The 25544-nt window shown below is 58.8% G+C and overlaps 3 protein-coding genes across 3 annotated transcripts; 2 read left to right on the forward strand and 1 right to left on the reverse strand.

Annotated features, from left to right (window-relative positions):
* The first annotated feature begins 273 nt into the window (after positions 1 to 273).
* On the forward strand, positions 274 to 11039 carry TOP3A (DNA topoisomerase III alpha). Its single transcript, XM_032198034.1, has 20 exons — positions 274 to 311; positions 781 to 1027; positions 2110 to 2169; positions 2543 to 2616; positions 2905 to 2980; positions 3519 to 3627; positions 3936 to 4079; positions 4302 to 4472; positions 4698 to 4798; positions 4930 to 5004; positions 5124 to 5206; positions 5322 to 5529; positions 5692 to 5877; positions 6343 to 6472; positions 6865 to 6978; positions 7059 to 7224; positions 7631 to 7774; positions 8042 to 8164; positions 8431 to 9164; positions 10194 to 11039. Exons 2-20 carry the CDS (start codon positions 842 to 844, stop codon positions 10370 to 10372), a joined length of 3063 nt encoding a protein of 1020 aa, XP_032053925.1. The 5' UTR covers positions 274 to 311; positions 781 to 841; the 3' UTR covers positions 10373 to 11039.
* Positions 11040 to 12032: 993 nt separating this feature from the next.
* Positions 12033 to 15901, reverse strand: MIEF2 (mitochondrial elongation factor 2). The gene is made up of 3 exons (XM_032198039.1): positions 15756 to 15901; positions 15186 to 15363; positions 12033 to 14421 (listed from the first exon to the last, which is right to left on the reverse strand). The coding sequence occupies exons 1-3, from the start codon at positions 15897 to 15899 to the stop codon at positions 13367 to 13369; spliced, it is 1377 nt and encodes a 458-aa protein (XP_032053930.1). The 5' UTR covers positions 15900 to 15901; the 3' UTR covers positions 12033 to 13366.
* Positions 15902 to 16503: 602 nt separating this feature from the next.
* FLII (FLII actin remodeling protein) lies at positions 16504 to 25528 on the forward strand. The gene is made up of 30 exons (XM_032197859.1): positions 16504 to 16594; positions 17937 to 18047; positions 18709 to 18780; positions 18900 to 18980; positions 19211 to 19296; positions 19444 to 19605; positions 19718 to 19821; positions 19908 to 20083; positions 20169 to 20326; positions 20406 to 20490; positions 20672 to 20819; positions 20937 to 21070; positions 21149 to 21361; positions 21448 to 21627; positions 21699 to 21781; positions 21864 to 21938; positions 22182 to 22265; positions 22354 to 22525; positions 22599 to 22703; positions 22859 to 23050; positions 23138 to 23326; positions 23428 to 23567; positions 23661 to 23886; positions 24012 to 24166; positions 24280 to 24340; positions 24426 to 24554; positions 24647 to 24753; positions 24869 to 24974; positions 25069 to 25134; positions 25255 to 25528. The coding sequence occupies exons 1-30, from the start codon at positions 16532 to 16534 to the stop codon at positions 25387 to 25389; spliced, it is 3798 nt and encodes a 1265-aa protein (XP_032053750.1). The 5' UTR covers positions 16504 to 16531; the 3' UTR covers positions 25390 to 25528.
* The last annotated feature ends 16 nt before the right edge of the window (positions 25529 to 25544 follow it).

Consider the following 25544-nt stretch of genomic DNA (forward strand, 5'->3'; position numbering starts at 1 on the left):
TGGCGCCATTATAGCTGTAGTCCTCCCCGCCGCGAGGCATCATGGGAATCGTAGTTCTCGCCTCGCAACGCCATTATAGTTGTAGTCCTCCCCGCCGCGCGGCATCACGGGAGTTGTAGTTCTGACCCCACGACGCCATTATAATTGTAGTCCCCCCCCCCGCCTCGCAGTGCAATAGGAGGTGTAGTTTTTTATCCTCCCCCCCGCCGCGGTGCTTTGCGGCAGGTCGTAACGCTGCGGGGTAACCGCGCCGCTTTTTGCGACAGGAGCTGAGCGGGAGCGCGGGCTGAGCTGAGGGGGCCCGGCCGGCGGTGAGGCCCTGAGGGGGGCCTGAGGGGGGCCCGGGGCCCTCCCCCGGCACCGGGAGCGGCCGGAGCGGGGCCGGGGGAGGCCGTGAGGGGGCTGAGGGCCGGGATGGGGACCGGGGAGGCGCTGGGGGAGCCCCCAGTGGGCTGTAGGGGGGCTGGGGAGGGGCTCGATGTCATGGGCAGGGGGACAGGAGGGGGGCGATGGGTTTAAACCACAGCAGGGGAGACCCAGGGTAAGTATTGGGAAGAAATCCTGCGCTCTGAGGGCGGTGGGGCCCTGCCACAGGAGCTGTGGGATTCCCAGCCCTAGAGGTGCCCAAGGCCGGGCTGGATGGGGCTGAGGGCAGCCTGGAGGGGCCCTGCCCACAGCAGGGGCTTGGAACTGCGAGATCTGTCAGCTCCCTTCCATCCCGAGCCTCTCCATGCTATCCACATGCTGCTCCTGGTCCTAAAGCTGTCTGTCTTCTTGCAGGGAGCGGCCCCCGAGCCAGGACGCTGCCGTGGTGCCATGGGACCCGTCCCCGCTGCCCGTGATGAGCCTCCCTGCGCGGCTGGCTGCTAGCCGTGGGGTCAGGATGCTGCCCCAGCCCTGGCGCCTCTTCTCGCGGGCGGCGGACGAGGCGGCGCTGCGGAGGATCCGCAAGGTCCTGTGCGTGGCCGAGAAGAACGATGCCGCCCGGGGAATCGCGGATCTGCTCTCCAACAGCAGGATGCGGCGGGTAGGAACACGCTGCGTCTTCCTGCCTCTTGTTCACAAGCCCATGGGTCTGGCGGAGCTGGCTGGAGGCAGTCAGCTCAGCAGGGCCCCTCCTCAGCAGCTGTGCAGCTCCTGATCTCTTGTATGCATCTTATGCAGAGCTTGGAAAGGGTCTCTGTCCCTTTCTGTCCATGTGAGGGTACAAAAACTCTTTCTTTTTGTGGACAAGCACTGCTTGCCCAAATGGATCTAGGAGTCTTGGACCCGTTTTCCTTCAGATCCTGAAGCCCTGCTGGGATTCAGCTCCCCAGCTGTGCTCTCCCTGCAGACAGCTTTCTCCAGGCATTGAGCTCAGCAGTGGGGGTTCCTGGTGTTGTTCCCAGCTTTGCAGCGTACGTAAAAGCCTTCAGGAGCTGAAACCATCTGTTCCCAGTCAGAAAACGCCGCTTCTGCAGCGTCAGCAAGTATCAGGGGTGCACTGAAGTTCAGAGAACGAAGCAAAGATGGTCTGTGGTTTGGAGAAGGGGAGTTCAAAGATCTCTTCTCTCAGCTGCTGCTTTGTTTTGTGACCTTTAACGGTTTGCATAATTACTTGGTATTTCCAAGCCAAGGGACTGGAAGCTGCTCTAGACCAAACCCATATCTGACTGCAAGATGTTCTTGAGAACCTGAGCACAGACAGCATCAAAGGAAGACATTGTCATGATTCAAGATCAAAATACCCCATCTAGAAACTTCCACAAACATCGGTTAGATGGAAGGTACCCAGAGCTGGCACTGATTATCTTGTGGAGCAGGACAGTTGTTTGGCAGGAGTGGGGACAATAACTGGTCAACCCAAGTCTGTTCCGTACCAGTGATAACCCTGGCACCGCCCCGGGTGTGTTTTAAGATGCTGGTACACTGAGAATGCCATTCCCACGGCTCTGTAAATGATGCAGGCAACTTCCATCCACCCTCCCTTGCCTTGGTGTTTTAGCTACAGTACCTGATTTTCACCTGCCCTGTATTTCTGTGCCCTGCCGTAACATAAAGCGAGCTGGAACGGGTTTGTTTGGCTTCTGTTGGCAGCCAGAAACTTAGCGACTCTCCTTTTCCTTCCAGAGAGAGGGGTTTTCCAAGTTCAACAAGATCTACGAATACGACTGCCAGATGTTTGGCCAGGTAGGGCTCTCTTTCAGTCCACTGCTGGATTAGAGAAGTGCAAAATGCTAATTATAGAAAAAAAAAATAAAGTCTGAAGTTATGAAACGCACATCCGGTTTTGGCAAAAACAAGAAGTCAGGATTTCTTTTCTTGGCTTTTTTCCAACTTTCCATGCTTTTGTTTTCCCACCTGTCAAAAACATTATTTAGAATTGGGAGCTTCCTACTAAAAAAAGAAGACAAGGTGATAGCTTTAGATGCCTGTAGGGAAAGGAGCCTGTTAGAAGAAGCAGGAGGGAGGCATTGGGTTGTGAGAACTGTGTCAGATTGTAGGGCTCTGGGGAGCTTGTAGCCAACGATGGGCACTGATTACCTTGCCCCATCTCTTGCAGAACGTTACCGTGGTGATGACATCCGTCTCGGGACACTTGCTGGCTCATGATTTCAAGCTGCCCTTTCGCAAATGGTTTGTACTTATCCAGGGAAGTGAGTTGTTTTATCCAACTTCCTCCCCCTTTTGTTCTCTGCACGTGAAATAGGAGAAGCTGCACGTTGAGGGCTGCCTTCCAGATTTCCTCTCTTTGCTGCTTTTGAGTCAACGTAACTTGGGAATCTGTGTGAAATGCCAAGTTAAGGCCCATAGTATAATACATTGATTCCTGTACCTGAACAGCATTTCCTCGTGCGACAGCACCAGTGAATGTCTCACAATATGGTTTAGTTTCTTACGCACTGCTTATCCTCTGTTTACCAGGCACAGCTGCAACCCTCTGGCTCTTTTTGAAGCTGAAATCGAGAAATACTGTCCCGAAAACTACGTGGATATTAAGGTATGTTGTTGGTAGCAGTTTCCTTGAAACTCAGAGTTCAGAGGTTGATTCTGCAAATATTGTCTCAGAGGGAGGATTGTACCTTTGTTCTTAACTGCAGAGTTTCTAGAGTTTGGCAAATTCCTCCTGGATTTTCTAGGACTACTGTCTTGTTCTTCCGTATCATGGCAGTCTCCTGCTAGTGTAAAATTAGAGCAGAAAATGAACAGCTACTTTGTTAAGAGCAGAAAGCTGTTCCCAACAAGGTGGAATTGGTAATTGCAACTCAATTTTACAAAAGATGTCGTTTTTGGAAAACAGACGGTGGTACAATCCAATCCAAGCTGCGTTTGTAACAAACAATTAGGTATAAATAAATGAATCATTTCTTTTGAAAGCTGCCTAATCTCATGAGAGAGACAATTACAAAATGTTATTGCAACAACCCATCTCTATGGATACACGTTGCATTTCGTGTTCACTTTGTGAGTCATTCTGAAATGAAATGACAAAGCCAGCGGCCTGGCATGTCTCATTCTGTGTTGTTTTCTGTTCTCAGAGAACCCTTGAACGAGAAGTCCAGCAGTGCCAAGCTCTGGTGATCTGGACTGACTGTGACAGAGAAGGAGAGAACATCGGCTTTGAGATCATTCATGTTTGCAAAGCTGGTGTGTAGAGCATCTGTTGCACCAATCTGCTTTCCATTAAAATGCTGATTTAACAGGTATCACTGCTCAGATCTAGTACCAGAGATGTCATTCTTACTCAATTATCAGTCTTGCTGTGTGCAGGTCAAATCCACTGGCTGTAATTCTGATAAATATCTGGCTTTGATACACAAGAAATACGCTCCTGCAGTGGAAAGACATAGAATGGGTTGAGAGCATGCTCTTTTTAAGCCAGCTGTTTATTAGTTTATCCTTTCCGTTGGTGTTTGTGTCACTTAAGTTGTTTGTTTTTTTTTCCCCTCTTACAGTAAAGCCAAACCTCCAGGTTTTCCGAGCCCGTTTTTCAGAGATCACCCTTCATGCTGTCAGAACAGCCTGTGAGAACCTCACCCAACCGGATCAAAAAACCAGCGATGCTGTTGATGTCAGGCAGGAGCTGGACCTCAGGATAGGTGCGTAACCATGCTTTGGGGATGAGAGCTGACTGCTAGCCCTGAGCTGCTGTGCAAAAGCAAGAGAGCAAGGCTCATCCAGCACTGAAAGCCTTCTGCAACTGTTAATATTTAAATTGGAATAAAATTAATACTCAATTGACTATTAAAGAGAGCCCTCCGCAGTATCGCAATTATCCCCCAATGTTATATTCAATTCTAGTGCCCATTTTGTTTTCCCAGGTGCTGCTTTCACCAGATTCCAGACGCTGAGGCTCCGGAAGATCTTCCCTGATATTTTAGCAGATCAGCTGATCAGCTATGGTAGTTGCCAGTTCCCAACCCTGGGGTTTGTAGTGGAACGCTTTAAAGCCATCCAGGCCTTCGTTCCTGAAGCCTTCTATAAAATCAAAGGTATGCTGGAGGAAAATCAGCACGGAACTCTATCTTAAAGGGTTTAATGGCTTTGAGAAGGAAAAAAGTGTCAGGCAACCAACAAACGATTGCTGCAGGGGTGATTTCCTCTTCCTTTGCCATGATCATTACGCAGAACGATAAAGGTTTACCAGTAGCGTTGCCCTATTGCCTGTGTTTCACCTACATTCCTACCATATCACTCTGATCTGGTTTTCAAAACAGTGACACACGAACACGAAGATGGCAATGTGGTCTTCAACTGGAAGAGGAACCGGCTCTTTAATCACACAGCCTGCCTGGTCCTTTACCACATGTGCATGGAGGTAGGAAAGCTTGTAAACAGTCGTGTGATTTAGGACCAGCTAAACGTTTCCCACATCCTTCTTGCTCAAGATGTTTAAAGAGCAGCCTGTGTGAACTCTTCAAGGAGATTTTTTGCTTATTCTGCATTTAGGATCCTGTAGCAACTGTTGTTGAAGTTGGGAGCAAGCCAAAGAGCAAATGGAGGCCCCTGCCCCTGGACACCGTGGTATGTTTGAACTGTGCTGAAAAGACTGATGTGAAAGAAACTTGGAGCAGATGTTTTACTCACCACTCAGAGTTATGCACAAATACGTGTGTTTTTTTTTCTGGCTCCTCCCAACACAGGAACTTGAGAAACTGGCTTCCCGCAAACTGAAAATAAATGCAAAGGAAACCATGAAAATAGCAGAAAAACTTTATACTCAAGGGTAAGAAAGCAAAATTTGTCATGGTAAACTTAGTTATTTTAAAAAAATAAATGAAAAAAAATAAAATGGGAAGCGTCCTGGAGCACCTCTTCAGTGTTCTTCTGTCTTTCTTAAGGTTCATTAGCTATCCCCGAACAGAGACCAACATTTTCCCCAAGGAGCTGAACCTCTCTGCCTTAGTGCAACAGCAAACGCAGGACCCAAACTGGGGGGCGTTTGCGCAGAGGATTTTGGATCAGGGTGGGCCAACCCCTCGGAGTGGAACCAAATCAGATCAGGCTCACCCGCCCATTCACCCCACCAAATACACTGCTAACCTGCAGGTGAGTCTGACAAAGGTGGATGCAACTGGCTGGTTGGTAATGCTTGAAGAAAAAAGCTAGAGCTCTTAACAGCATGGTCATTAGCACAGTATTCTCACCTATTTCTTGACATCTTGCTAACACTGGAGGAGAGCCTGACCCTCTTTTTTTGTTTGACACAAGGGCAACGAGCAGAGACTGTATGAATTCATCGTGCGCCATTTTTTGGCTTGCTGCTCTCAAGACGCCAAGGGGCAGGAAACGACCGTGGAGATTGACATTGCTAACGAGCGATTCATTGCTCAAGGACTAATGATCCTGGCCCGAAATTATCTGGAAGTCTATCCTTATGAGAAGTGGAGCGACAAGGTAACACCCTTGAAAATCATAGATGGGAGAGGCTAGAGCACCTGCAGTTTAAAACTGCACGTGGGTTGTACTGATGGGAAAACTTCCCAGCTGGTTTCAGGCCCCCCTACAAAACATTCTGGGACAATTCCTGCCCCAGGGGCTGTTTCACTTGGAGCCATCTCTGCTGAAGAGCTGTGCCATGTTATCGTGCCAGCTTTGGCTAGATTCTCCCCCTTCTGACACAGCAGAGACCTTACAGGGCTGCTTCCACGTTGGGAAGGTAACTCACCCAGAGGAGCTGCAGTTGCCATTCCGTGGTCTCTCTGGCAGCTCATTACTGGCAAATCCTGAGCACCCCAAGCCTTGATCTCCTCCAGAGCAGGGTGCTGTTGTGTTACTGCACTGGCCTGCAGCTAGCACGGCTTTTTGTCTTCAGTGAGTGATCCAGCGAGGCAGTTTCAAAGAGATTCTCCTTCCCTTCAGGTTATCCCACTGTATCAGAAAGGGTCCCGCTTCCAGCCCACTACAGTGGAGATGGTGGATGGGGAAACCAGCCCTCCATTGCTGCTCTCAGAAGCGGATCTCATTGCACTCATGGAGAAACATGGCATTGGTCAGTATGGGCAGCGTGGCCTTTCCCTCTTGGGAGAGCTTTGTTCACAGCTTCTCAGCTTACCTGGTACCAGCTCTGTCCCACCCTCAGGGCAGGGAGTTCTCTACGAGTCACTTCAGATAAGAATTTACTTAAATATACAAAACAGGGGAATAGTTGAGACCTGTGGGCAAATTCCAGGGATCCTAAGGGGACTGCAGAGTGTCCCCAATACTGAGGGGATGTGCAGTTTAGGGTCAGGGGCATGTTTGCACCTTGTTGGCCTCAGTGCCAACAGAACGTGAGGCCAGTGCTGCTTCTGGCTATAAGTTCTGCCCCCCTCTCCCTTTAGTAGGCTCAGGGGAAGTCTCTTCTCCGCACCTAATTTCAACTAACAGCCTGTCTGCTTTCAGGGACTGACGCCACTCACGCAGAGCACATTGAGACAATCAAGACCCGGATGTACGTGGGCCTCACAGCAGATCAGAGGTTCCTCCCGGGCCACCTGGGCATGGGGCTGGTTGAAGGTAGGGGCAGCGCTTGTCAGGAGGAGGGCAGGTTCCTTCCTTGTTTGTTCCTTTCACTTACCCTGCAATGTGCTCCTCAGGCTACGATTCCATGGGCTACGAGATGTCCAAGCCTGACCTTCGAGCCGAGCTGGAGGCTGATCTGAAGCTGATCTGCGAGGGGAAGAAAGACAAGTCCGTAGTGTTGCAGCAGCAGGTCCAGAAGTACAAACAAGTCTTCATTGAGGCCGTGGCCAGAGCCAACAAGTGAGTTCTATCTTTACCCTCTTCCGCTCGCTTTGCTGGTCTGAGGGGTGCTGGCTTCTCATCTGAGGCTCAGCCTGGAGTGGGATCCTGTCACATTGTCTTCTTGGAGCTCTGCCCAGTGCATGCAGGCATCTGCATGGGATGGGGCAGCTCAGCGTGGCACGCTGTCACAGGTTGCTAGCTGCTCATCGTGGTTTCAGCTGCTTGCTTTAAATTCGGAGCTGGCTGGAGGAGATGTCAGAGTGCACTGACCTCTTCCATGGCACACCCACATCTCGAGGCACAGTGCTGAGTCATCACGCTCATGGAGAAGCTCAGAGGGGCTGTGCAGAGGGCAGCAGGCAGTAATTCACTGCCTGATGGCATTTTGCAGAGGAGACAGGATGCTCTGCTCGTTTCCTTACAGGCTGGACCAGGCCCTGGCTCAGTATTTTGGAGAAGCCACAGAAATTGCTGAGCAAGAGGAAGTCTACCCAGCTATGCCTGTTCCCATTCGGAAATGCCCACAGTGCAACAACGACATGGTCCTGAAGACCAAGAGGAACGGCGGGTCGGTGACCTTTTTTTTATCATTTCATACACAGGAGGCTGCTTTCTAAGTGTTCATTCACCTTCTCTCTGCAGCATGCTTGAAAACTTGGGCTTCAGCTGATGAACTCCACCAGCTACACAAGCTGTGTGGACTCAGCTGAACCTCGTTCTCAAGTTAAAACCAAATGTTGTTTGGACAGCTTCTGACAGCTGAGAAGAGAGGAGAAATATCACTGCCTGTCCCGATATTACTTCTTCTTCATGTGGTGCCTTTGTCCCACGGCAGGTTCTATCTCAGCTGCATGGGCTATCCGGCTTGTAAAACTGCAGTCTGGTTTCCTGATTTCGTGCTGGACGTGGCCAAGGATGAGAGCATCTGTGCCGAGTGTGGACCCCATCCTGTTCACAGGTAGGTCACACCAGGTATCCCCGAGGGAAATGTAACCCCTCAGACGTTGTGTTAGTCACCAGGGCCAGAGATTTCCGTGGGCTAGGCTGGGCAATCATTTTCTGTCCCAGTCTTGGACAGCTGAGCAGCACTCCTGTGGGTTGGGGACGGAAGGAAGGTGGAGGGAAAGAGGCAAACAGCAGAATTAAAAAAAAACAAGTCCAAATCGTGGTCTTTGATGAGAAGCTGTACGAACTGGTAGGTTTGTATTCTCCCTTTCCTTTTAGGCTGAAGTTTAAGTTCAAGAGAGGCAGCGTTCCACCCATGATGCCCCTGGAGTTTGTTGGCTGCATCGGCGGCTGCGATGAGATGCTGAGAGAGCTCCTGGACCTGAAGTACTTAAACAGGTCGACGCAGCCTGCGCCGCCAGCCAGCCAGCAAGCCAACCACTCGCAGGCCAACAACTCCTTCAGCAGAGCAAGCAGCGACAGCAGGCAGGCGAGGGGGACCACGAACCCGGCAGCGGGACATCTCCTCTCCTTGAATACCCCGAGAGCACACAGGCCTGCTCCTGCAGCTGCTCCAGACAACGGGAACAACGCAGTGGTGTGCAACTGCGGGAACGAAGCCACGCTGTTAACGGTGCGCAAAGAGGGACCCAATCAAGGCAGGCAGTTTTACAAATGTAACGCCAATACCTGCAATTTTTTCCTCTGGGCTAACGAGCAGTCAGAGGACAGAAGCAACGCGGCTCCGCGGGGCTCTGCGCTGCCCCAGCCCTTTGGGGGAAGGGGCCAAGCAGGCTTTCAGAGACCAGGAGGAGGAGGGAGAGGCCCGGAGCTCTTTGGAGGCAACAACTCCGGCTCAGGAGGTGGCACAGTCTGCAATTGTGAGCAGCCAGCTGTCACACGCACTGTCCAAAAAGACGGTCCTAACAAGGGGCGGCAGTTCCACACCTGCTCAAAACCCAGAGAGCAGCAGTGCGGCTTCTTCCAGTGGGCTGACGAAAATGCAGCACCAGGTAAGGCTGGGCTCGGGGTGAGAGGCAAGGCTTGGAGGCTGGTCTTAAAGCTAAGCCCAGCAGACATTGCTCATACGTCCATAATGCTGTCACCGCACAGCTTTTGTAGGAACTCTGACATTTGGCAGGCTTCAGGTTTGTCTTAGGCTGTCTGTCAGCAGCATTACAGCACTTCAAAAGTTGTGCTTCAACCGAGTCAGGCTTACCTTTCTGTGAATGCCAGCAGGATGTGTCCTCCTATCACAGATCCACCGAGCTCTAAGCAGCAGCAGGATGCTTTGCTTTGCCACGCAGTAAGCTTGCCCGTCTGCCTGTCCATGTGGCCCTGGATGAAGCCCAGCAGGCTTCCCAGCTGTCTGTCTGGGACAGAATTTGTCTGTCCCACATCTTAGTGTTTGGTTTTGGGAGAGCTGTTCCCGACTTGATGCAGAGTTGAAGCGGTGACACCACATTTGGCAGTCTTAAACCCTCTTGTGTCACATCAGGGAAGCTGTGGTGCTCCCTCTGCCCCAGTTTAGGAACTCAGTGAAAGGCCAAGCCTGCCCGAAGCTTTGACACCGAGCGTGGCTGCAGTGGAAAGGTGCTGAAAGCAAATACCCACTAAAAAAATCACAAAGAAAAGAAAAAGACAGAAAAAGCATTGACACAGAAGCACTGTAAGCAAAGTACAGAGGTGGAGACGTGGTCTGAGAGAGTTCCTCAACACCAGCCTCCTCCTTCTTAGACATTTGGCCCTAAAGGGGTAGAATGAAAATTTTCAGAGCTCCTTTAAAACCAAGTCTTATTCTGGCATGAGAGCACGCAACCAGAAAGATCGGTTTTCCCTGTTCTGCTCACACATTTCTCTGATGCTGCAGGACAAATGGATAACATGCAAATGCTCAGACAAATCTGAACCAAGCGCGGTTTCAGGACTAATTTGAGCGGCTGGGGTGGTGAAATCCTTGATCTCCTGCCACTGTGAACCTGTCTTCTCATTTTCACCTGCATGTTTTCAAAGGTATTTAAATCCAAGTCGTTCCTTTGTAGGGGCTTCTGGAGACGCCTCGTGGCACCACTTTGGGAGCAGCGGGTACTCAAGGGAGATGGGGAGTAAGATGAAGAGACCAAGCGACCTCTCCTCAGGAGGCACTGCCAAGAAACCACGGACCTGTAGCGTTTGCCACCAGCCTGGCCACACGAAGAAAACCTGTCCTCACAACCACTGAGCCTGGGTGGCTTCTCCTGAGAGTCTGGGAGCTGCGACAGAACCGAGCCTGAGGGCTTTCTGGAGGGGCTGGGTGCAGCCTGCTCCTGCCGGGGCTACCTTCATCGCTCAGCAGGGCTGGGCAGCAAGGGTTCGAGCAGCTCTGAGAAGTGGCTCCACTGCTTGTGTTATCCTTCGGATTTCAGCTGCTCTTCTGCTGGGCTGATTGGAGTAATTGGAAGCATTTGGAAACTGTGAGTCTGCAGAGAAAACTGCAGAGGGTCTCGTCCACTTGCAGCTCCCACTGTGGTCACATCCACACAGCATTTCTGCATGAGGAGCTGGGTCGTAGCCACTGGGACAAGCCCCAGGGCTGCTTAACTCTCCTCACCTCCTGGCTTTCCACAGTGTGGAAATTTATTTTAAGCTCCCTGAGCACCATTCCTTGTGTTTTGTCACAGCCCCGTACCCCTCTTACCTTGGTTGTCCATCCGTGAAGGAGAGCCAGGTGCAGAGAGGATGGAGCTGGTGCCCGCCCTGCAGGGGAAGCTCAGCTGCAGTGCTCAGGGAGAGCCTTTGTTTGAGACTGCTCCTGAATTTGAAGCTGCATTCTTCCTCAAACCTCGAGGCGTGCCAGCGTGACGCTGCTAGCTAATGGAAGTTATTTTTGTTAGAGTAATAACTTTGTATTAAAAGATTATTTAATTTTTAAATTGGATACGGTGGCAACTTGCTGTTTCTTCCAGCTCACAGTAGTTACACGATTCCTGTGAAAGCACCCACCCAAGTCTTGTTCTTTCCATTCACTCCTCGGAACAATACAGCAGCTTTCTTGGCACAAACTCCCTGCAGCTTTTTTTTTTTTTAGCAGGGAGCCGCAGGGGTGAAGGGAAAGCAGTTTTATCTCTGCAGCTACATTTGTTGTCGTGCTGCTGTCCAGGGAAAGAGAGACACGGGGCTGAACCTGGAGGGAGTGCCTTTTTTCCTGCACTTCCTTTAGTCTGAGCTCCCTGAGAAAGCCAGCCTGCCTCCTCCCTCTGTTTGGGCTTTCTTTACTTCAAAGCAAGGAGTTCCACACCCCTGCCTTGTTCTCTTCTGCCAGGGGGCAGCGCTCAGCTGTTCCCCCAAGGCCTCTGGGGCTGCTCCCCTGGGTCAGTACTGAGGGGACACAGCTCAATTTTAGAGGGTAGCTCGAAGCAGGGGTGGTCACAGCAGCACAGGATCGCTTGGAGAAAAAAAAAAAAGAGCTTCTAATCCTGCCACAGCTCGTTGCTGTCAGCCTACAGCTACAGAGGAAGGTCAGGAGAATTCACGTTGCGTTTCCCTGCACCCCTCGCTCCCCCTCTTAACAGCTGTAGCCTAAAAATACAGACCCGGTGGCGAAAATAACAGGATTACGAGGCTCTGTGATGCAGTCACTGAGCTGGCAGCAGCCTCCAAATGGCACCGGCAGCAGGAAACGTCTGCAGAGCACACAGGCAGCAGGTTCAGCGTTGCTGATGGCACCGGCTGCTACCAGCTTTACTGGTTTAGCCCCAGTTGGTGCTCAGGGAGTGGTGAGAGCCAGCAGGGAAACGGCACGAGCTCAGCACCACCAGGCAGCTCGCACCACAGCCCGGCACTCCAGGACAACTTCAGCCCTTATCAGGGGAGAGGAGACAAAACAGAGCTGAGACGAGGACCAGGGTACACAGTGCGGGTTTATTCTCACGGCTAACACTTGGGAAGTGGTTTGGAGGAACAGATTCATCTTCAGGCCGGGAGGAAACACAGCTGTTGTTTTCTTTCCCTCCCATAAACAAGATAACTCAAGGAAACTGAACCACAGCAGGTGCTCACGTTGAGGTCTGTAGGATTTTTCCATCCCCACCAGTGTGCAAAACCAGCACAGCTCTCCCCGTTAAACACAGGGGTGCATTCCTTCACACCTGGGCTGTGGCCGGAGCCAAAGCCCGCTAGCAGCCCCTCCGAGGGGAAAAAAGAACAAAACACTCCAACAAAACATCACCGTAAAAAGCAGCAGGAGCCACTGCAGTTCTTGCAAGCACTCTGCTCCAAGCATCGTTCCCGTCCCCTCCTGCCCCACGCCACGAGGCTCCAGGAGAACAGGACACCAAGACAGCAGCAAAACATGCACGGAAAGGTCACTTGACAGGCTGGAGGGGACTTGTTAGAGCAGCCAGTACCCACCCAGACGCTGGCAGTGCCACCCAGGAGCCCGCAGCTCCTCTGCCACCACCCTTCCAACCCCACAGCGGCTCCAGGAAAGGGGCACAGAGCCCCTCCTTCGGGCACAACCACCAGGTAGGGCTGAGCTTGCCCGTTTGGCAGCCGAAAGGCTTTCCAACGACTAACCCTGCAGTCACGTTCACTCCAGCAACACTTTGCAGTGCCCAGAGAGCCGTGCGGGCATCCCCTGGGCTTTATTTTGTTCTGGCAACATCCCAGCCTGGGCGAGGGACGAGGCTCCCAGCCCAGCCCAGCAGCATGGCACTGGAAGAACACGTTGGGTGCTGGCAGAAGGACCCACACAGCACCCAGGACGCCCCAAACCCTGAGGTTTGCAGCAGCAGCAAGGGACCAAACCTCTCCAGCTCCCTCCCAAGGGAAGGGGCTGCCCCAGGAGGCAGGGGAAGCTCGGCCCCGCTCAGGTCTCAGTTTCAGAGCACGAGGGGAGCCTGGCAGCTGGGAACAGACAGTTTGCTGGAAACCAGAGGCCAAACTTGCCCCGTGGTGGCTCCCAGCAGAGGGGACTCGCCTTTAGGTACTCCAGGCGCAGGCTGGGTTCCCCCTGGCTAAGGCAGAGCCTCGCAGCAAGAGGCTCCTTACGCCGCCGCCCGCCCCCTTCTTCTCAGGCACGTTTTGCTCAGAAAAAGAAAGAGTTTGGTTCATAAAGTGCAAGAACTTGGCCTCTTACCGACTAGGCAACTAGAAGCATCACAACCCACGGCAGGGAGCAGCAGGCAGAGGGGGCACACCCGACGCTGGGTGGGGTGGGGGGCTCCCCAGGCAGCGCTCATTTCTCCCCCAGCAGCAATTCTGGCTCGGCCACCGCCCTGTAGAGCAAGAAGCCCATCTCCTCGACCTCCTCCTCCAGCAGCTCGCCGAAGAGGTTGACCTTGTGGTTGAAGTAGGAGGGCAGGACGCCTCGCTCCAGGTAGCCCACCAGCTCCTCCAGCACCTGCTGGAAGCGGGCGGCGAGGCTGCCCTCTGCCCAGTCCCACCCCGCGGCGCTGAGGTGCAGCACGACGTGCACCAAGGGGCTGCCGCTCAGTCTGTGCAGGGCAGGGTGGCTCCTGCAGACGTTGTTCAAGACACGGAGGCAACGCTGCCGGGCTCCGGCATCGCCAGCATCCAGCTCCCTCACCTTGGAGGCCTCCGCCCTGCCGAAGCTCTCCAGCCAGAGGTTTTCCACCAAGCCCCGGGGAGGAGCGGCCAGCAGAACCCTGCCGTCCATCTCCACCACGGGGAAGAGGGCGATGCTCAGCTCCATCTCCTCGTGTTTCACCTCCAGCCTCAGCTCCCTGGAGGCCACCAGCGGGCGGATGAGGCCGCCCAGGAGGCTGCCGATGGCCGGCCAGTTGATGGAAGCCACCAGCAGCTTGTGCAGGGTCTCGTTGAGAGCGTTGGAGGAGAGGTAGCGACCCACCAGGAACTTATCCCAGGGGCTGCACCCCCGAGGGAAATACTCCAGGGCCCTCCTCTTGATCAGCCAGTACCGGGGGTTTCTCACCACCGTGTCCTCCCCCGGGATGAGGCTCCAGAGCGCGGTGTCGAGGACCACGGGCAGCATGAAGTGGACGTGGTCAGCGGCGAGAGCCCCGAGGCCGTCGAGCAGGGGACCGCTGAGGAAGAGGTTGCCAAAAGGCAGCTCCGGGCACTTGTTCCTCAGGAAGTTTTGCAGCTCGGTGCAGATGCCGCGGGCCAGCTGCCGGCCGAACGCTGCCTGTGCCTCGTGCACGGCCAGGAGGCTGCTGTGGTGCAAGAGGAGCTTCTCCTGCAGCGTGAGGCAGCGCTGGGGGATGGATTCCACTTGAGGAGGCTCTGGAGGTGCCGGGCAAGCCCTGGGCTCTGCAAGAAGGGGATGGGGCTAAGGAAAAAGTCACGGCTCTGGGCAGATCAGCTGCACCAGTGACTGGTGAAAGCGGGAGCTCCAAGTGCAGCCCTCAGCCTTCAGAGGTGAGGCTGAGCTCGCCGAGAGGGGCACCACGCAGAACTCTGACCTTAACAGCGCCTTACAGCAGTTTTGGGGCTCAAACCCCAAAACCCAGCAGCACCCAGGGGTGCTAGAGGAGGGCAGCCCAGGCTAAGCAGCAGCAGCCAGGCCAGGATGAAGTGCCAGGGCCCTCTGCTAGCCTCAGCCCCACTCTTTGTCCCCTCCACCCTTTGGCATCCCCAGCCCTGCCCCGGTGCCTGCCAAATCGCTTCGGTGCTGCCGACGATCCTGATCGGGGCACAGCACCTCAGGACCTGCCCCACACCAAGCCAGGCAAATCAGCCTTTGTCCACGAGCACGCCTTGCTCCCTGCACGGAGCTGACCCCCAAAAAAAACAGGCATTGTTCAACGGGAAACAAAAAAAGCCCAGGCAGAGCCTGCACCGCGCCGGGCTGGCTGAGCCACCCGGGCTGCAAACAGCGCAGGCACTGCCAAAAAAGGGGCCGCGGCTCGGGAGCCTCCCACAGAGGAAGGCACAATCGGGTCAGCTTTCCGACCACAGAGCTAAAAATAACGTGGTGCTCCCAGGCAGCCGGGAGCACAGACGCAGGCGGCCCCAGAGCATCAAGGTGATCTTCATTCACCCCTGGAGCCCGGCGCCCTGACCGCGAGCATCACCTGGTGCCGGTGGTGGAGCCGGGGGGAGCAGGGGCTCGCTGAGGTCTTCCCTTCGCTGCCTCTTGGGAGGTTTTTGTGTGGCTTTGATCAAGGCCAAGTCCTGCCAGCTCTCCTCCAGGGTCTTCTGCTCGGCTTTGGGATCGCCGTCATCGCGAGGGCTCGTGGCTCGGTCTATCAGCTGGAGGGAGAGGCAGGAGGGGATGTGTGCGAGGTCCCAAAAAAATCCCACACCTCATCCCAAACTAGAAGGCAACTGCCCCTCTGATACACGTGGGAAAGCACAGCAGTGTGCGGGGCTACTACTGGCCCAAAAAATTAAGTTTATGAAGCCAGAAAGATGCACGTTAGCCACCTACAGATTTTTAAAGGGAAAACATTGAGGTATCCAAATAGGAATAAGACCTGAGACACCTTCCTGGAAGGGACACGGCACCCCAAACCCCCCAAACGAAGCAGCAAAGAGGGCAAACTGCTTGAGGGCGCAGCCCCACAGCCCGTCTCTGGGTGATGTGGCCGAGGAGTTGGGCATCCCCGGTAGCCCCATCCCGAAGCCCCCCCAACCATCCTCACCCGTTTGACGGCCAGCGTGGCGATGGCGAGCACGGCGGCCCCGCTGACACCCAGCACCAGCCTGGCGTTGGCCAGCAGCAGGTCGAGGACGCTGCCCAGCCCGCTGTCGTCCTGCCGCTTGCCCCGCTTGTGCGTGAACTCCATGGCCAACCTGCGGAGGGGACGAAGGACAACGGAGCACCGGGGGGCGAGCACCGGGGGGGGGGGGGCAACCACCGGGGGGCAACCACCGGGGGGCTAGCGGGGAGGCCGAGCGGGCTACCGAAACGCTGGGCCCGACCAAGGGTCACCCCGGGTGCGGCTCCCGGGCCGTTGCGCAAGCAGGGGAGGGGACAGCGGGGCTGGGAACGGGACGGGGATTTCGGGGGGGGGGGGCTCCACCGGGACCCCCGGGAAGGGCTGAGCTTTGGGGAGACCCCCGCTGCGGGGGGCTACCGGGGGAGGGCAGCCGGGTGGGGGGCTCCCCGTGGGCACCGCACCCCAACCCGAGCCGTGCCGGTGCCCTGTGTGTGTCCCCCCCCCAGCTCCGCACTCACCGCGTAGCCCCCCGGTACCCCCCGGTGCCCCCCGGTAACCCCCCGGTAGCCCCGCAGAGCGGCGCGTGGCGGCGCGCCGGCGCGCCCGCAGCACCCGGCGCGCCTCGGCGCAGCCAATAGCAGCGAGGCTCCTGCGTTGACGTCACCGCCTGGGGGCGGGAACCCGAGGGAGCCGAGGGCGAGCGGCCGCTTCCCCCGCTCCCGGGTCCTAGCGCCCGCCCGCTCCGCCCCAACGCCGCCATGGCGGCCACCGGGGTCCTGCCCTTCGTGCGCGGCGTCGACCTCAGCGGCAACGACTTCAAGGTGCGGGGGGCAACGGGGGGAGCACGGCCCCGGCCCCGCTCCTTGCCCCCGGGGCCGGCTCGCAGGGTACCGCCAGGCCCCGGGGTGCCCGGCCCCGGGTACCGGGAGGGGTCCCCCCGGTGGCGGTGGTGGGGTGGGGGGGGCGGTGCTGGGGGTTTGGGGCACGGAGGGGTTCGGGGGGGGTGGGCTGCACCGGGTGGGGCACGGAGGGGTGGAGGGAGTAGGGCCTGGAGGGCTGGGAGGGAGCGGGGGTGGTGCCGATCCCATAAGGCTGGGTGACCCCATAGGGATGGGAGATCCCAGTTCCGGGTCCTGATCCCATAGGGCTGGGTGACCCCATAGGGATGGGACCGATTCCGTAGGGCTGGGTGACCCCATAGGCCTGGGTGATCCCAGGTTCCGGGTCCCGATCCTATAGGGCTGGGCGATCCCAGTCCTGGGACCTGATCCCATAGGGCTGGGTGACCCCATAGGACTGGGTGATCCCAGACCCAGGTCCTGATCCCATAGGGCTGGGTGACCCCATAGGGCTGGGAGATCCCAGTCCCGGGTCCCAATCCCATAGGGCTGGGAGATCCCAGGTCCCGGGTCCCAATCCCGTAGGGCTGGGTGATACAGGCCCCTGGGTCCCGTAGGGCTGGGCGATCACAGTCCCTACGTCCCCATCCCATAGGGCTGGGTGATCCCAGACTGCAGATCCTGATCCCAATGAGCTGGGCAATCACATCCCCTTGGTCCCAATACCATAGGGCTGGGTGACCGTGGCCCCTGGATCCTGATCCCAAAGGGCTGGGTGATCTCAGCCCCCAGGTCCCAAAGGGCTGGGTGATCTCATCCCCCGGGTCCTGATCCCATAGGGTTGGATGATCTCAGACACCCAGGTCCCAATCCCAAAGGGCTGGACGATCACAGCTCCCAGATCTCAGTCCCATAGGGCTGGGTGATCCTGGTCCCCCGATCCCATAGGGCTGTGTGATCACAGCCCCCGTGGCCCAATGCCATATAGCTGGTCGATCATGGTCCCTGGGTCCAGATCCTATAAGGCTGGATGATCCCACCCCCTGGCTCCTGGTCCTGTAGGGCTGGGCAATCACAGCCCCCAGATCCTGATCCCATAGGGCTGGGCGATCCCGGCCCACCAAATCCCAATCCCATAGGACTGGGTAACCCCACAGGGCTGGGTGATCCTGGCTCCCAAATCCCACAGGGTTAGGCAATCCCAGCCCCCAGAACCCACAGGGCTGATCAATCCCAGCCTCCCCCCACCACCCTAGGGCCAAAGCGGGGTGTCCCCATAAACCCCATGGGGCAGGCAGCTCTCTCACCATCCCGCTCCCTGTAGGGTGGCTACTTCCCGGAGCACGTGAAGGCGATGAGCAGCCTGCGCTGGCTGAAGCTGAACCGCACGGGGCTCTGCTACCTGCCCGAGGAGCTCGCCGCCCTCCAGAAGCTGGTGAGAGGCCGGGGGGCCGGGGCTCGTCGCCCCCATGGCACCTCTAATAATAGGGCTGAGCTGCGGCGCGTGGCTGAAATCGGATGCGGGAGGTGTTGGGAGTGGGGCCGAGGCTGATCCGTGCGGGGTCGCGCCTTGGTTTTGTAGCAATCCAAAGCAGAAACCCCACTCAGCTCCTCTGCCCTTAAATAAAAGGGAAGGGGGGAGCCTTATGGGGTTTTTTGGCCCTTGTATCTTCTAGCAAAAAAAAAAAAAAAAAGCAGTAGGCAGCAGCTGCCGGGCTTTGTTTTTGGGGCGGCTCGTTTTTGGTGTGAGCGGGCCCTTGGTGTGGCTCGTGGCTGAGCTGTGCCTTGGCCACGTCACGGCCACCGCTGGGTCGGTGCCAGCCGAGGAGGGTGCCTTAAACACAGCCCCGAGCCCTCGGCACCGTGCTGGGGGTGCCTGGGGCTCTGAGCGGTGTTTGTGATGCTCGGGAGGGGGGGGGGGGCAGCAAAGCTTCCCCGGGGTCCTCCTCCTGCCTCGCTGCCACCCCTTTGTCTGCCCCTTTCTGCATCACCCCGTGCAAAGCGCGTCCAGGAATTGGGGGCTGGGTTTGGGGGGCTGCAGGTGACCAAGCCCCGGAGGGCTCAGCCCTTTTTTCCCCCTCCCCAACTCCCTGCAGGAGCACCTCTCCGTGAGCCACAACAACCTCACCACGCTCCACGGCGAGCTCTCCGGCCTGCCCTGCCTGCGGGTGAGTGTCCCTGGTGCCCCCCAGGCACCTCTCAGCCACCCCCCGGTGCTTTGGGGGCGCACAAAACCCATCCCCAGCCCTGCCGGAGGCTGCAGCAACCCCTCTCTCCCCTTTCCAAGGCCATCGTGGCTCGTGCCAACAGCCTGAAGAACTCGGGAGTCCCCGATGACATCTTCCAGCTGGACGACCTCTCGGTGCTGGTAGGCGCAGAGCCCCCCCAAACGCTGCCCTTCCCCAGGGCTGACAGCAGCTCCCAGTCCTGCTCCCACCCCTCAACATCCCCTTGTGCCCTTTTGGGGAGCGCAGTGGGGCTGAGGGGCATCCCCGTTGCAGCGTGGTCCCCAGGATGCTCCCTGTCCTTGGGGTTGGGTGGTGGCGGTGGGACGGGGGGCACCCACCCCACCCCACCCCGCTGCCTTTGCTCCCCCAGGACCTGAGCTACAACCAGCTGACGGAGTGCCCCCGGGAGCTGGAGAACGCCAAGAACATGCTGGTCCTAAACCTCGGCCACAACAGGTAGGGCTGCGCCGGGCTCCCCAAAATCCCCAAAAATGGGCCCCCTCCATCCCTCACCCCGCCTCGCTCCGGGTCTCCCTCCTCGGGTCGGATCCGGGGTTGGTTCCAGATCCCGGGGCCACCCCGAATGTCCCCGTGTCCCCGCAGCATCGAGGCCATCCCCAACCAGCTCTTCATCAACCTAACGGACCTGCTGTACCTCGACCTGAGCAACAACAAGCTGGAGAGCCTCCCCCCGCAGATGCGGCGCCTGGTGCACCTCCAGACCCTCATCCTCAACGACAACCCCCTGCTGCACGCGCAGCTCCGGTACGGCCCCGTATTTTTTTGGGGGAGGGGGGCTGGATCCCACAATTTCGGGGCTTGTGCTGAGCCCTGCCTCGGTGCCATCCCTGCCCCGTGTCCCCTCTGTGTCCCGCAGGCAGCTCCCGGCGCTGACGGCCCTGCAGACCCTGCACCTGAGGAACACGCAGCGCACGCAGAGCAACCTGCCCACCAGCCTCGAGGGCCTGGCCAACCTGGCAGGTGGGGCTGCTTGCCCTCATTAGGACTCTGATTCCCCCCCCTGGGGGTCCTGCCGGGGTCTCCATCCCTTTTTTATCCCCCCCTAGACGTGGATCTGTCCTGCAACGACCTGAGCCGCGTCCCCGAGTGCCTCTACACCCTGGGCAGCCTGCGGCGCCTCAACCTGAGCAGCAACCAGATCGCGGAGCTGTCCCTCTGCATCGACCAGTGGGTCCAGCTGGAGACCCTCAACCTGTCCCGAAACCAGCTCACCTCCCTGCCCGTGAGTGCCCCTAACCCCTTTTCCACGTCCCTGCCCCTTTTTTTCGTGTCCCCGTCCCTCACCCCGCCGCCTCCTCCTTCCCCAGTCTGCCATCTGCAAGCTGACCAAGCTGAAGAAGCTCTACCTGAATTCCAACAAGCTGGACTTCGACGGGATCCCCTCGGGCATCGGCAAGCTCGCCAGCCTGGAGGAGTTCATGGCAGCCAACAACAACCTGGAGCTCATCCCCGAGAGCCTCTGCAGGTGGGGACAATCCCCAGGAGGGGGCACAGAGGGTCCCGGGGGACGTGCGCCCCGGGCTCAGCGTCTCCGCGTCCCGCAGGTGCACGAAGCTGAGGAAGCTGGTGCTGAACAAGAACCGCCTGGTGACGCTGCCGGAGGCCATCCACTTCCTGACGGAGGTGGAGGTGAGACCCCACGACCCACCGCAGCCCCGTTGTGGGGTGGGATGGGGTGACGGGAGGGCACAGCGTTTTTGGGGTCGACGGCGCAAAGCGGCTCAGCCCGGGCGCCTGGTGGATTCGGGACTCCTTTTACCCACCCCATTGCTTCAGAGCACCGAGCTCTGCCCCTCCATGTCCTCGGCAGGTCCTGGACGTGCGCGAGAACCCCAACCTGGTGATGCCCCCCAAGCCAGCGGACCGGGCAGCGGAGTGGTACAACATCGACTTCTCCCTGCAGAACCAGCTCCGCCTGGCCGGGGCTTCCCCAGCCACCGTGGCGGCTGCTGCGGCAGGCAAGTGGGGCAGGGAGGGAGAAAACCCCCCAGGGAAGCAGCCTCACCCCATAACCTGCCCCGTGCTGGGATTTTGGGGAGGTCCCAGCTGCCTCTTACCCTGTCCCATGCCCCCAGGGAGCGGCACCAAGGACCCCCTGGCCCGCAAGATGCGGCTGCGGCGGCGCAAGGACTCTGCCCAGGACGACCAAGCCAAGCAGGTGCTGAAGGGGATGTCGGACGTGGCGCAGGAAAAAAACAAGAAGATAGAGGTATGGAGGGCGAGGAGAAGGGTCCCAGCCCCTCCCGAGGTGCCTGGCAGCGTGGTGACCCCCTCCTCGTCCCCGCAGGAGAGCGGAGAGGCGAAGGCGCCGGACCTGAAGGCTCGCCGCTGGGACCAGGGCTTGGAGAAGCCCCAGTTGGACTACTCCGAGTTCTTCAGCGAGGACGTGGGGCAGCTGCCCGGCCTCTGCGTCTGGCAGATCGAGAACTTTGTGCCCACGCTGGTGGACGAGGCTTTCCACGGCAAGTTCTACGAGGCCGACTGCTACATCGTGCTCAAGGTACCCGGGGAGGACCCAGGGGCCCCCCAGCGTCCCCAAACGGGGACCGTGGCCGACCCGTCTCACCCCTCCCCGTCCCTCCGCAGACCTTCCTGGATGAGAACGGCTCCCTCAACTGGGAGATCTACTACTGGATCGGGCAGGAGGCCACGCTGGACAAGAAGGCCTGCTCCGCCATCCACGCCGTCAACCTGCGCAATTACCTGGGCGCCGAGTGCCGCAGCGTGCGGGAGGAGATGGGCGACGAGAGCGACGAATTCCTCCAGGTGGGGCCAACCCCGGGCTCAGAGCCCCCCCAACCCTTCATCTCCCACCCTCACCGCCTCCTTTCTCTTAGGTTTTCGACAACGACATCTCCTACATCGAGGGCGGCACGGCCAGCGGCTTCTTCACGGTGGAGGACACGCAGTACGTCACCAGGTAGCGCCGGGGACGGGCGGTTTTGGGGCACTGGGGGGGGGGGCTGGCACGGCCCCGTCTCACTCACCCACCTCTCCTCGAGGCTGTACCGTGTCTACGGGAAGAAGAACGTCAAGCTGGAGCCCGTGGCGCTGAAAGGGACGTCGCTGGACCCCCGGTGAGCAGGGTGCGGGGTCCCCATAGTGGGGGGGCGTTGGGAAGGCGGCAGGGTCCGGCCGAGACCTCGTGGCTGCAGCTTTGGGGTGGGAATTGGCTGTGTCAGCGCCTTTTTTGCAAGGATGCGGGTCCAAATCCTGCTTGGCAGCCCCGCCAGCCACAGACCCCAGCCCCACAAGGGTGGGGAGGGCGTTGGGACACCCCCCACTGCCTCCTCCTGACCTGGTTTCGTGCGCCCCTCCAGCTTTGTGTTCCTCCTGGACCACGGCCTCGACCTCTTTGTGTGGCGGGGGAGCCAGGCCACGCTCAGCAGCACCACCAAGGCCAGGTAGGGCTGCTTGGGGTCCCGGGGGTGTAGGGGGGGTTGAGCCCACCACCTCACCCCATCCTGCCACCTCCCCCGGTCCCTGCCGCAGGCTCTTCGCCGAGAAGATCAACAAGAACGAGCGCAAGGGCAAGGCGGAGATCACGCTGCTCAGCCAGGGCCAGGAGACCCCCGAATTCTGGGAGGTGCTGGGGGGGCAGCCCGAGGAGATCCGGCCCTGCGTCCCCGATGATTTCCAGCCCCACAAACCCAAGCTGTACAAGGTGAGGTGCCGCCAACCCCGGGGTCCGTGGTGGTGCTGCGGCCGCCCTCACCCCTGCCCCTTCCCCTGCGCAGGTGGGGCTGGGGCTGGGCTACCTGGAGCTGCCCCAAATCAACTACAAGCTGTCGGTGGAGCACAAGAAGAGGCTGAAGGCCGACCTGCTGCCGGAGATGCGCCTGGTAGGAGCGGGACGGGGCGGGGAGGCTCTCCCAGTCTGACCAGTGAGACCGGTTTCGCGCCCCCGTAGCGGCACAGAGGCAGATTGGGGCAGCGGGGACCCCGGCGCGAAATACGGGGAGGGTGCTGACCCCTTTTTCCCCCGTGGGTCCTCCAGCTGCAGAGCCTGCTGGACACCAAGAACGTGTACATCCTGGACTGCTGGTCCGACGTCTTCATCTGGATCGGGAGGAAATCCTCGCGGCTGGTGCGGGCGGCGGCGCTGAAGCTGAGCCAGGAGCTGTGCGGGATGCTGCACCGGCCCCGCCACGCCATGGTCACCCGCAACCTGGAGGGCACCGAGTGCCAGGTGAGAGGGACACGGAGCCCAGGGAGAGGAGGGGGATGCTAGGGAAAGGGCCGTTCCCCTTTTCCTCATCCTACACCCCCGGTTAAGGTGTTCAAGTCCAAGTTCAAGAACTGGGACGACGTCCTGCGCGTGGACTACACCCGCAACGCCGAGACGGTGCTGCAGGACGGGGGGCTCGCCGGCAAGGTCCGCAAGGACGCCGAGAAGAAGGACCAGATGAAGGCCGACCTCACCGCCCTCTTCCTGCCCCGCCAGCCCCCCATGCCCCTGAGCGAGGTAAAGCTGAAGGGGCTGCCCCCCTGTGTCCGTCCTCGCCCCCAAAAAAACGTCCCCCAGGAATAGGGTTGGGGGCTGAGCGAGTTTTTTGGGGGCCGCAGGCGGAGCAGCTGATGGAGGAGTGGAACGAGGACCTGGATGGCATGGAGGGCTTCGTGCTGGAGGGCAAGAAATTCGCCCGGCTGCCCGAGGAGGAGTTCGGCCACTTCCACACCCACGACTGCTACGTCTTCCTCTGCAGGTAACGCCCGGCTTGGCCCCTCCGTGAAGCCCCCGAATCCCCCCCCCAAATCCTCCCCAAATCCCCTCTGCAACCCCCTGCCCCTGCCCTCAGGTACTGGGTGCCGGTGGAGTACGAGGAGGAGGAGGAGAAGAAGAAGAAGGGCGACGGCAAAGGGGAGGAGGAGGGCGAGGAGGAGGACGAGGAGAAGCAGCCCGAGGAAGACTTCCAGTGCATCGTCTACTTCTGGCAGGGCCGCGAGGCCTCCAACATGGGCTGGCTCACCTTCACCTTCAGCCTGCAGAAGAAATTTGAGAGCCTCTTCCCCGGCAAGCTGGAGGTGAGCCCTGCGCCAAGGGGAGACACACACACACACATAGGGTGGGCCCGGCAGCCCACAGCCAGGTATTGGGGCTGTTTTTTGGGGTCACCCCACGCCCCTCGTGTCCCCCACTCCCCGTGCAGGTGGTGCGCATGACGCAGCAGCAGGAGAACCCCAAGTTCCTCTCGCACTTCAAGCGGCGCTTCGTCATCCACCGGGGCAAGAGGAAGGAGAAGGCCAGCCCGCCGCAGCCCAGCCTCTACCACATCCGCACCAACGGCGGGGCCCTCTGCACCAGGTCAGCCCCCCCAACAGCCCCTGGGGGGGGCCGGCTGGCACCCATGGGTGCTGCCTGGGGGCGTACGGACAGGCACAACCCACCTTGAGCCCCCTCTTGCGCTCCTCACCCAGGTGCATCCAAATCAACACCGACGCCGGGCTGCTCAACTCCGAGTTCTGCTTCATCCTCAAGGTACCTCCTGGTGGCATCGGGGGGGGGTTATGGGGTCCCTTATGTCCCCCCCCGGGCAGCCCTGAGCTTGCCCCGCTGCCCCCAGGTCCCCTTTGAGAGCACGGACAACCAGGGCATCGTCTACACCTGGGTGGGCCGCGCAGCCGACCCCGACGAGGCCAAGCTGGCCGAGGACATCATGAACCAAATGTTTGACGATTCCTACAGCAAGCAGGTGAGGAGGGGATTTTGGGGGGCTCGGGGGGGGGCCCAGCACCAACCTACCGAGGGCTGGGGGGGCTCAGCCCTGCCCCTGCCCTCCCGCAGGTGATCAACGAGGGAGAGGAGCCCGAAAACTTCTTCTGGGTGGGCATCGGGAGCCAGAAGCCCTACGATGAGGATGCCGAGTACATGAAGCACTCCCGGCTCTTCAGGTGGGTCCTGGGGAGGGGGGGGGGTTTGGGGCGAGCCCCTTCCCCAGCTGTGCCCATTTTGGGGCATCCTGTGGGTGAAATTGGCTCTCCGGGGGTGCTAACGGGGTCTCCGCAGGTGCTCCAACGAGAAGGGTTATTTCGCCGTGTCCGAGAAGTGCTCCGATTTCTGCCAGGACGACCTGGCCGACGACGACATCATGCTGCTGGACAACGGGCAGGAGGTGAGCTGGGGGTCCCGGGGACCCCCCCCCAAGGTCGGGGGACACTCGGGGAGGGGAAGGGGGCTGGATCCTGACCCGTGCGCCCCTCCTGCAGGTCTACATGTGGGTGGGCACCCAGACCAGCCAGGTGGAGATCAAGCTGAGCCTCAAAGCCTGCCAGGTAGGGCCCAGCGAGCTGCTCGGGGGCAGCATTTGGCACCCTAAAAGGGGGGGGGGGGCAGGGACCCCCCAAAACACCCCCCCAGGACCCCAGGGACAGCCGTGCCGTGCTCTGCCCTAGGTCTACATCCAGCACATGCGCTCCAAGGACCCCGCGCGGCCCCGCAAGCTGCGGCTGGTGCGGAAAGGCAACGAGCCCTGGCCCTTCACCCGCTGCTTCCACGCCTGGAGCGCCTTCCGCAAGCCGCCTGCATAAAGCCTGGGGACCCCCCCGACCCCCCCCCAAGCCTGCTTCAGCTGGGGGGGGGAGCACGGAGCTGTCCCCGACCCCCCCATCCTGCTAAGGGGGGCGCACGGAGGGTCCCCGAGCTCCCCGCGCTTTTAGCTTTGCTGAAGAGCACCGGGGGGGGG

Source organism: Aythya fuligula, chromosome 15 (assembly GCF_009819795.1).
Source record: "Aythya fuligula isolate bAytFul2 chromosome 15, bAytFul2.pri, whole genome shotgun sequence".
NCBI classification, from domain to species: Eukaryota; Metazoa; Chordata; class Aves; order Anseriformes; family Anatidae; genus Aythya; species Aythya fuligula.

Bases quoted from the DNA above. Each gene is read 5' to 3' on its own strand.
- TOP3A (XM_032198034.1), top strand. From the start codon at position 842: ATGAGCCTCCCTGCGCGGCTGGCTGCTAGCCGTGGGGTCAGGATGCTG. The intron at 1,028-2,109 runs GTAGGAACACGC...TTTTCCTTCCAG, and splicing joins CCAACAGCAGGATGCGGCGG to AGAGAGGGGTTTTCCAAGTT. The intron at 7,225-7,630 runs GTGAGTTCTATC...GTTTCCTTACAG, and splicing joins GCCGTGGCCAGAGCCAACAA to GCTGGACCAGGCCCTGGCTC.
- MIEF2 (XM_032198039.1), bottom strand. From the start codon at position 15,899: ATGGAGTTCACGCACAAGCGGGGCAAGCGGCAGGACGACAGCGGGCTG. The intron at 15,364-15,755 runs GTGAGGATGGTT...CTCTCCCTCCAG, and splicing joins CCACGCTGGCCGTCAAACGG to CTGATAGACCGAGCCACGAG. The intron at 14,422-15,185 runs GTGATGCTCGCG...CCCTTCTTGCAG, and splicing joins GGCTCCACCACCGGCACCAG to AGCCCAGGGCTTGCCCGGCA.
- FLII (XM_032197859.1), top strand. From the start codon at position 16,532: ATGGCGGCCACCGGGGTCCTGCCCTTCGTGCGCGGCGTCGACCTCAGC. The intron at 21,071-21,148 runs GTATGGAGGGCG...TCGTCCCCGCAG, and splicing joins AAAAAAACAAGAAGATAGAG to GAGAGCGGAGAGGCGAAGGC. The intron at 22,526-22,598 runs GTGAGGTGCCGC...TCCCCTGCGCAG, and splicing joins ACAAACCCAAGCTGTACAAG to GTGGGGCTGGGGCTGGGCTA.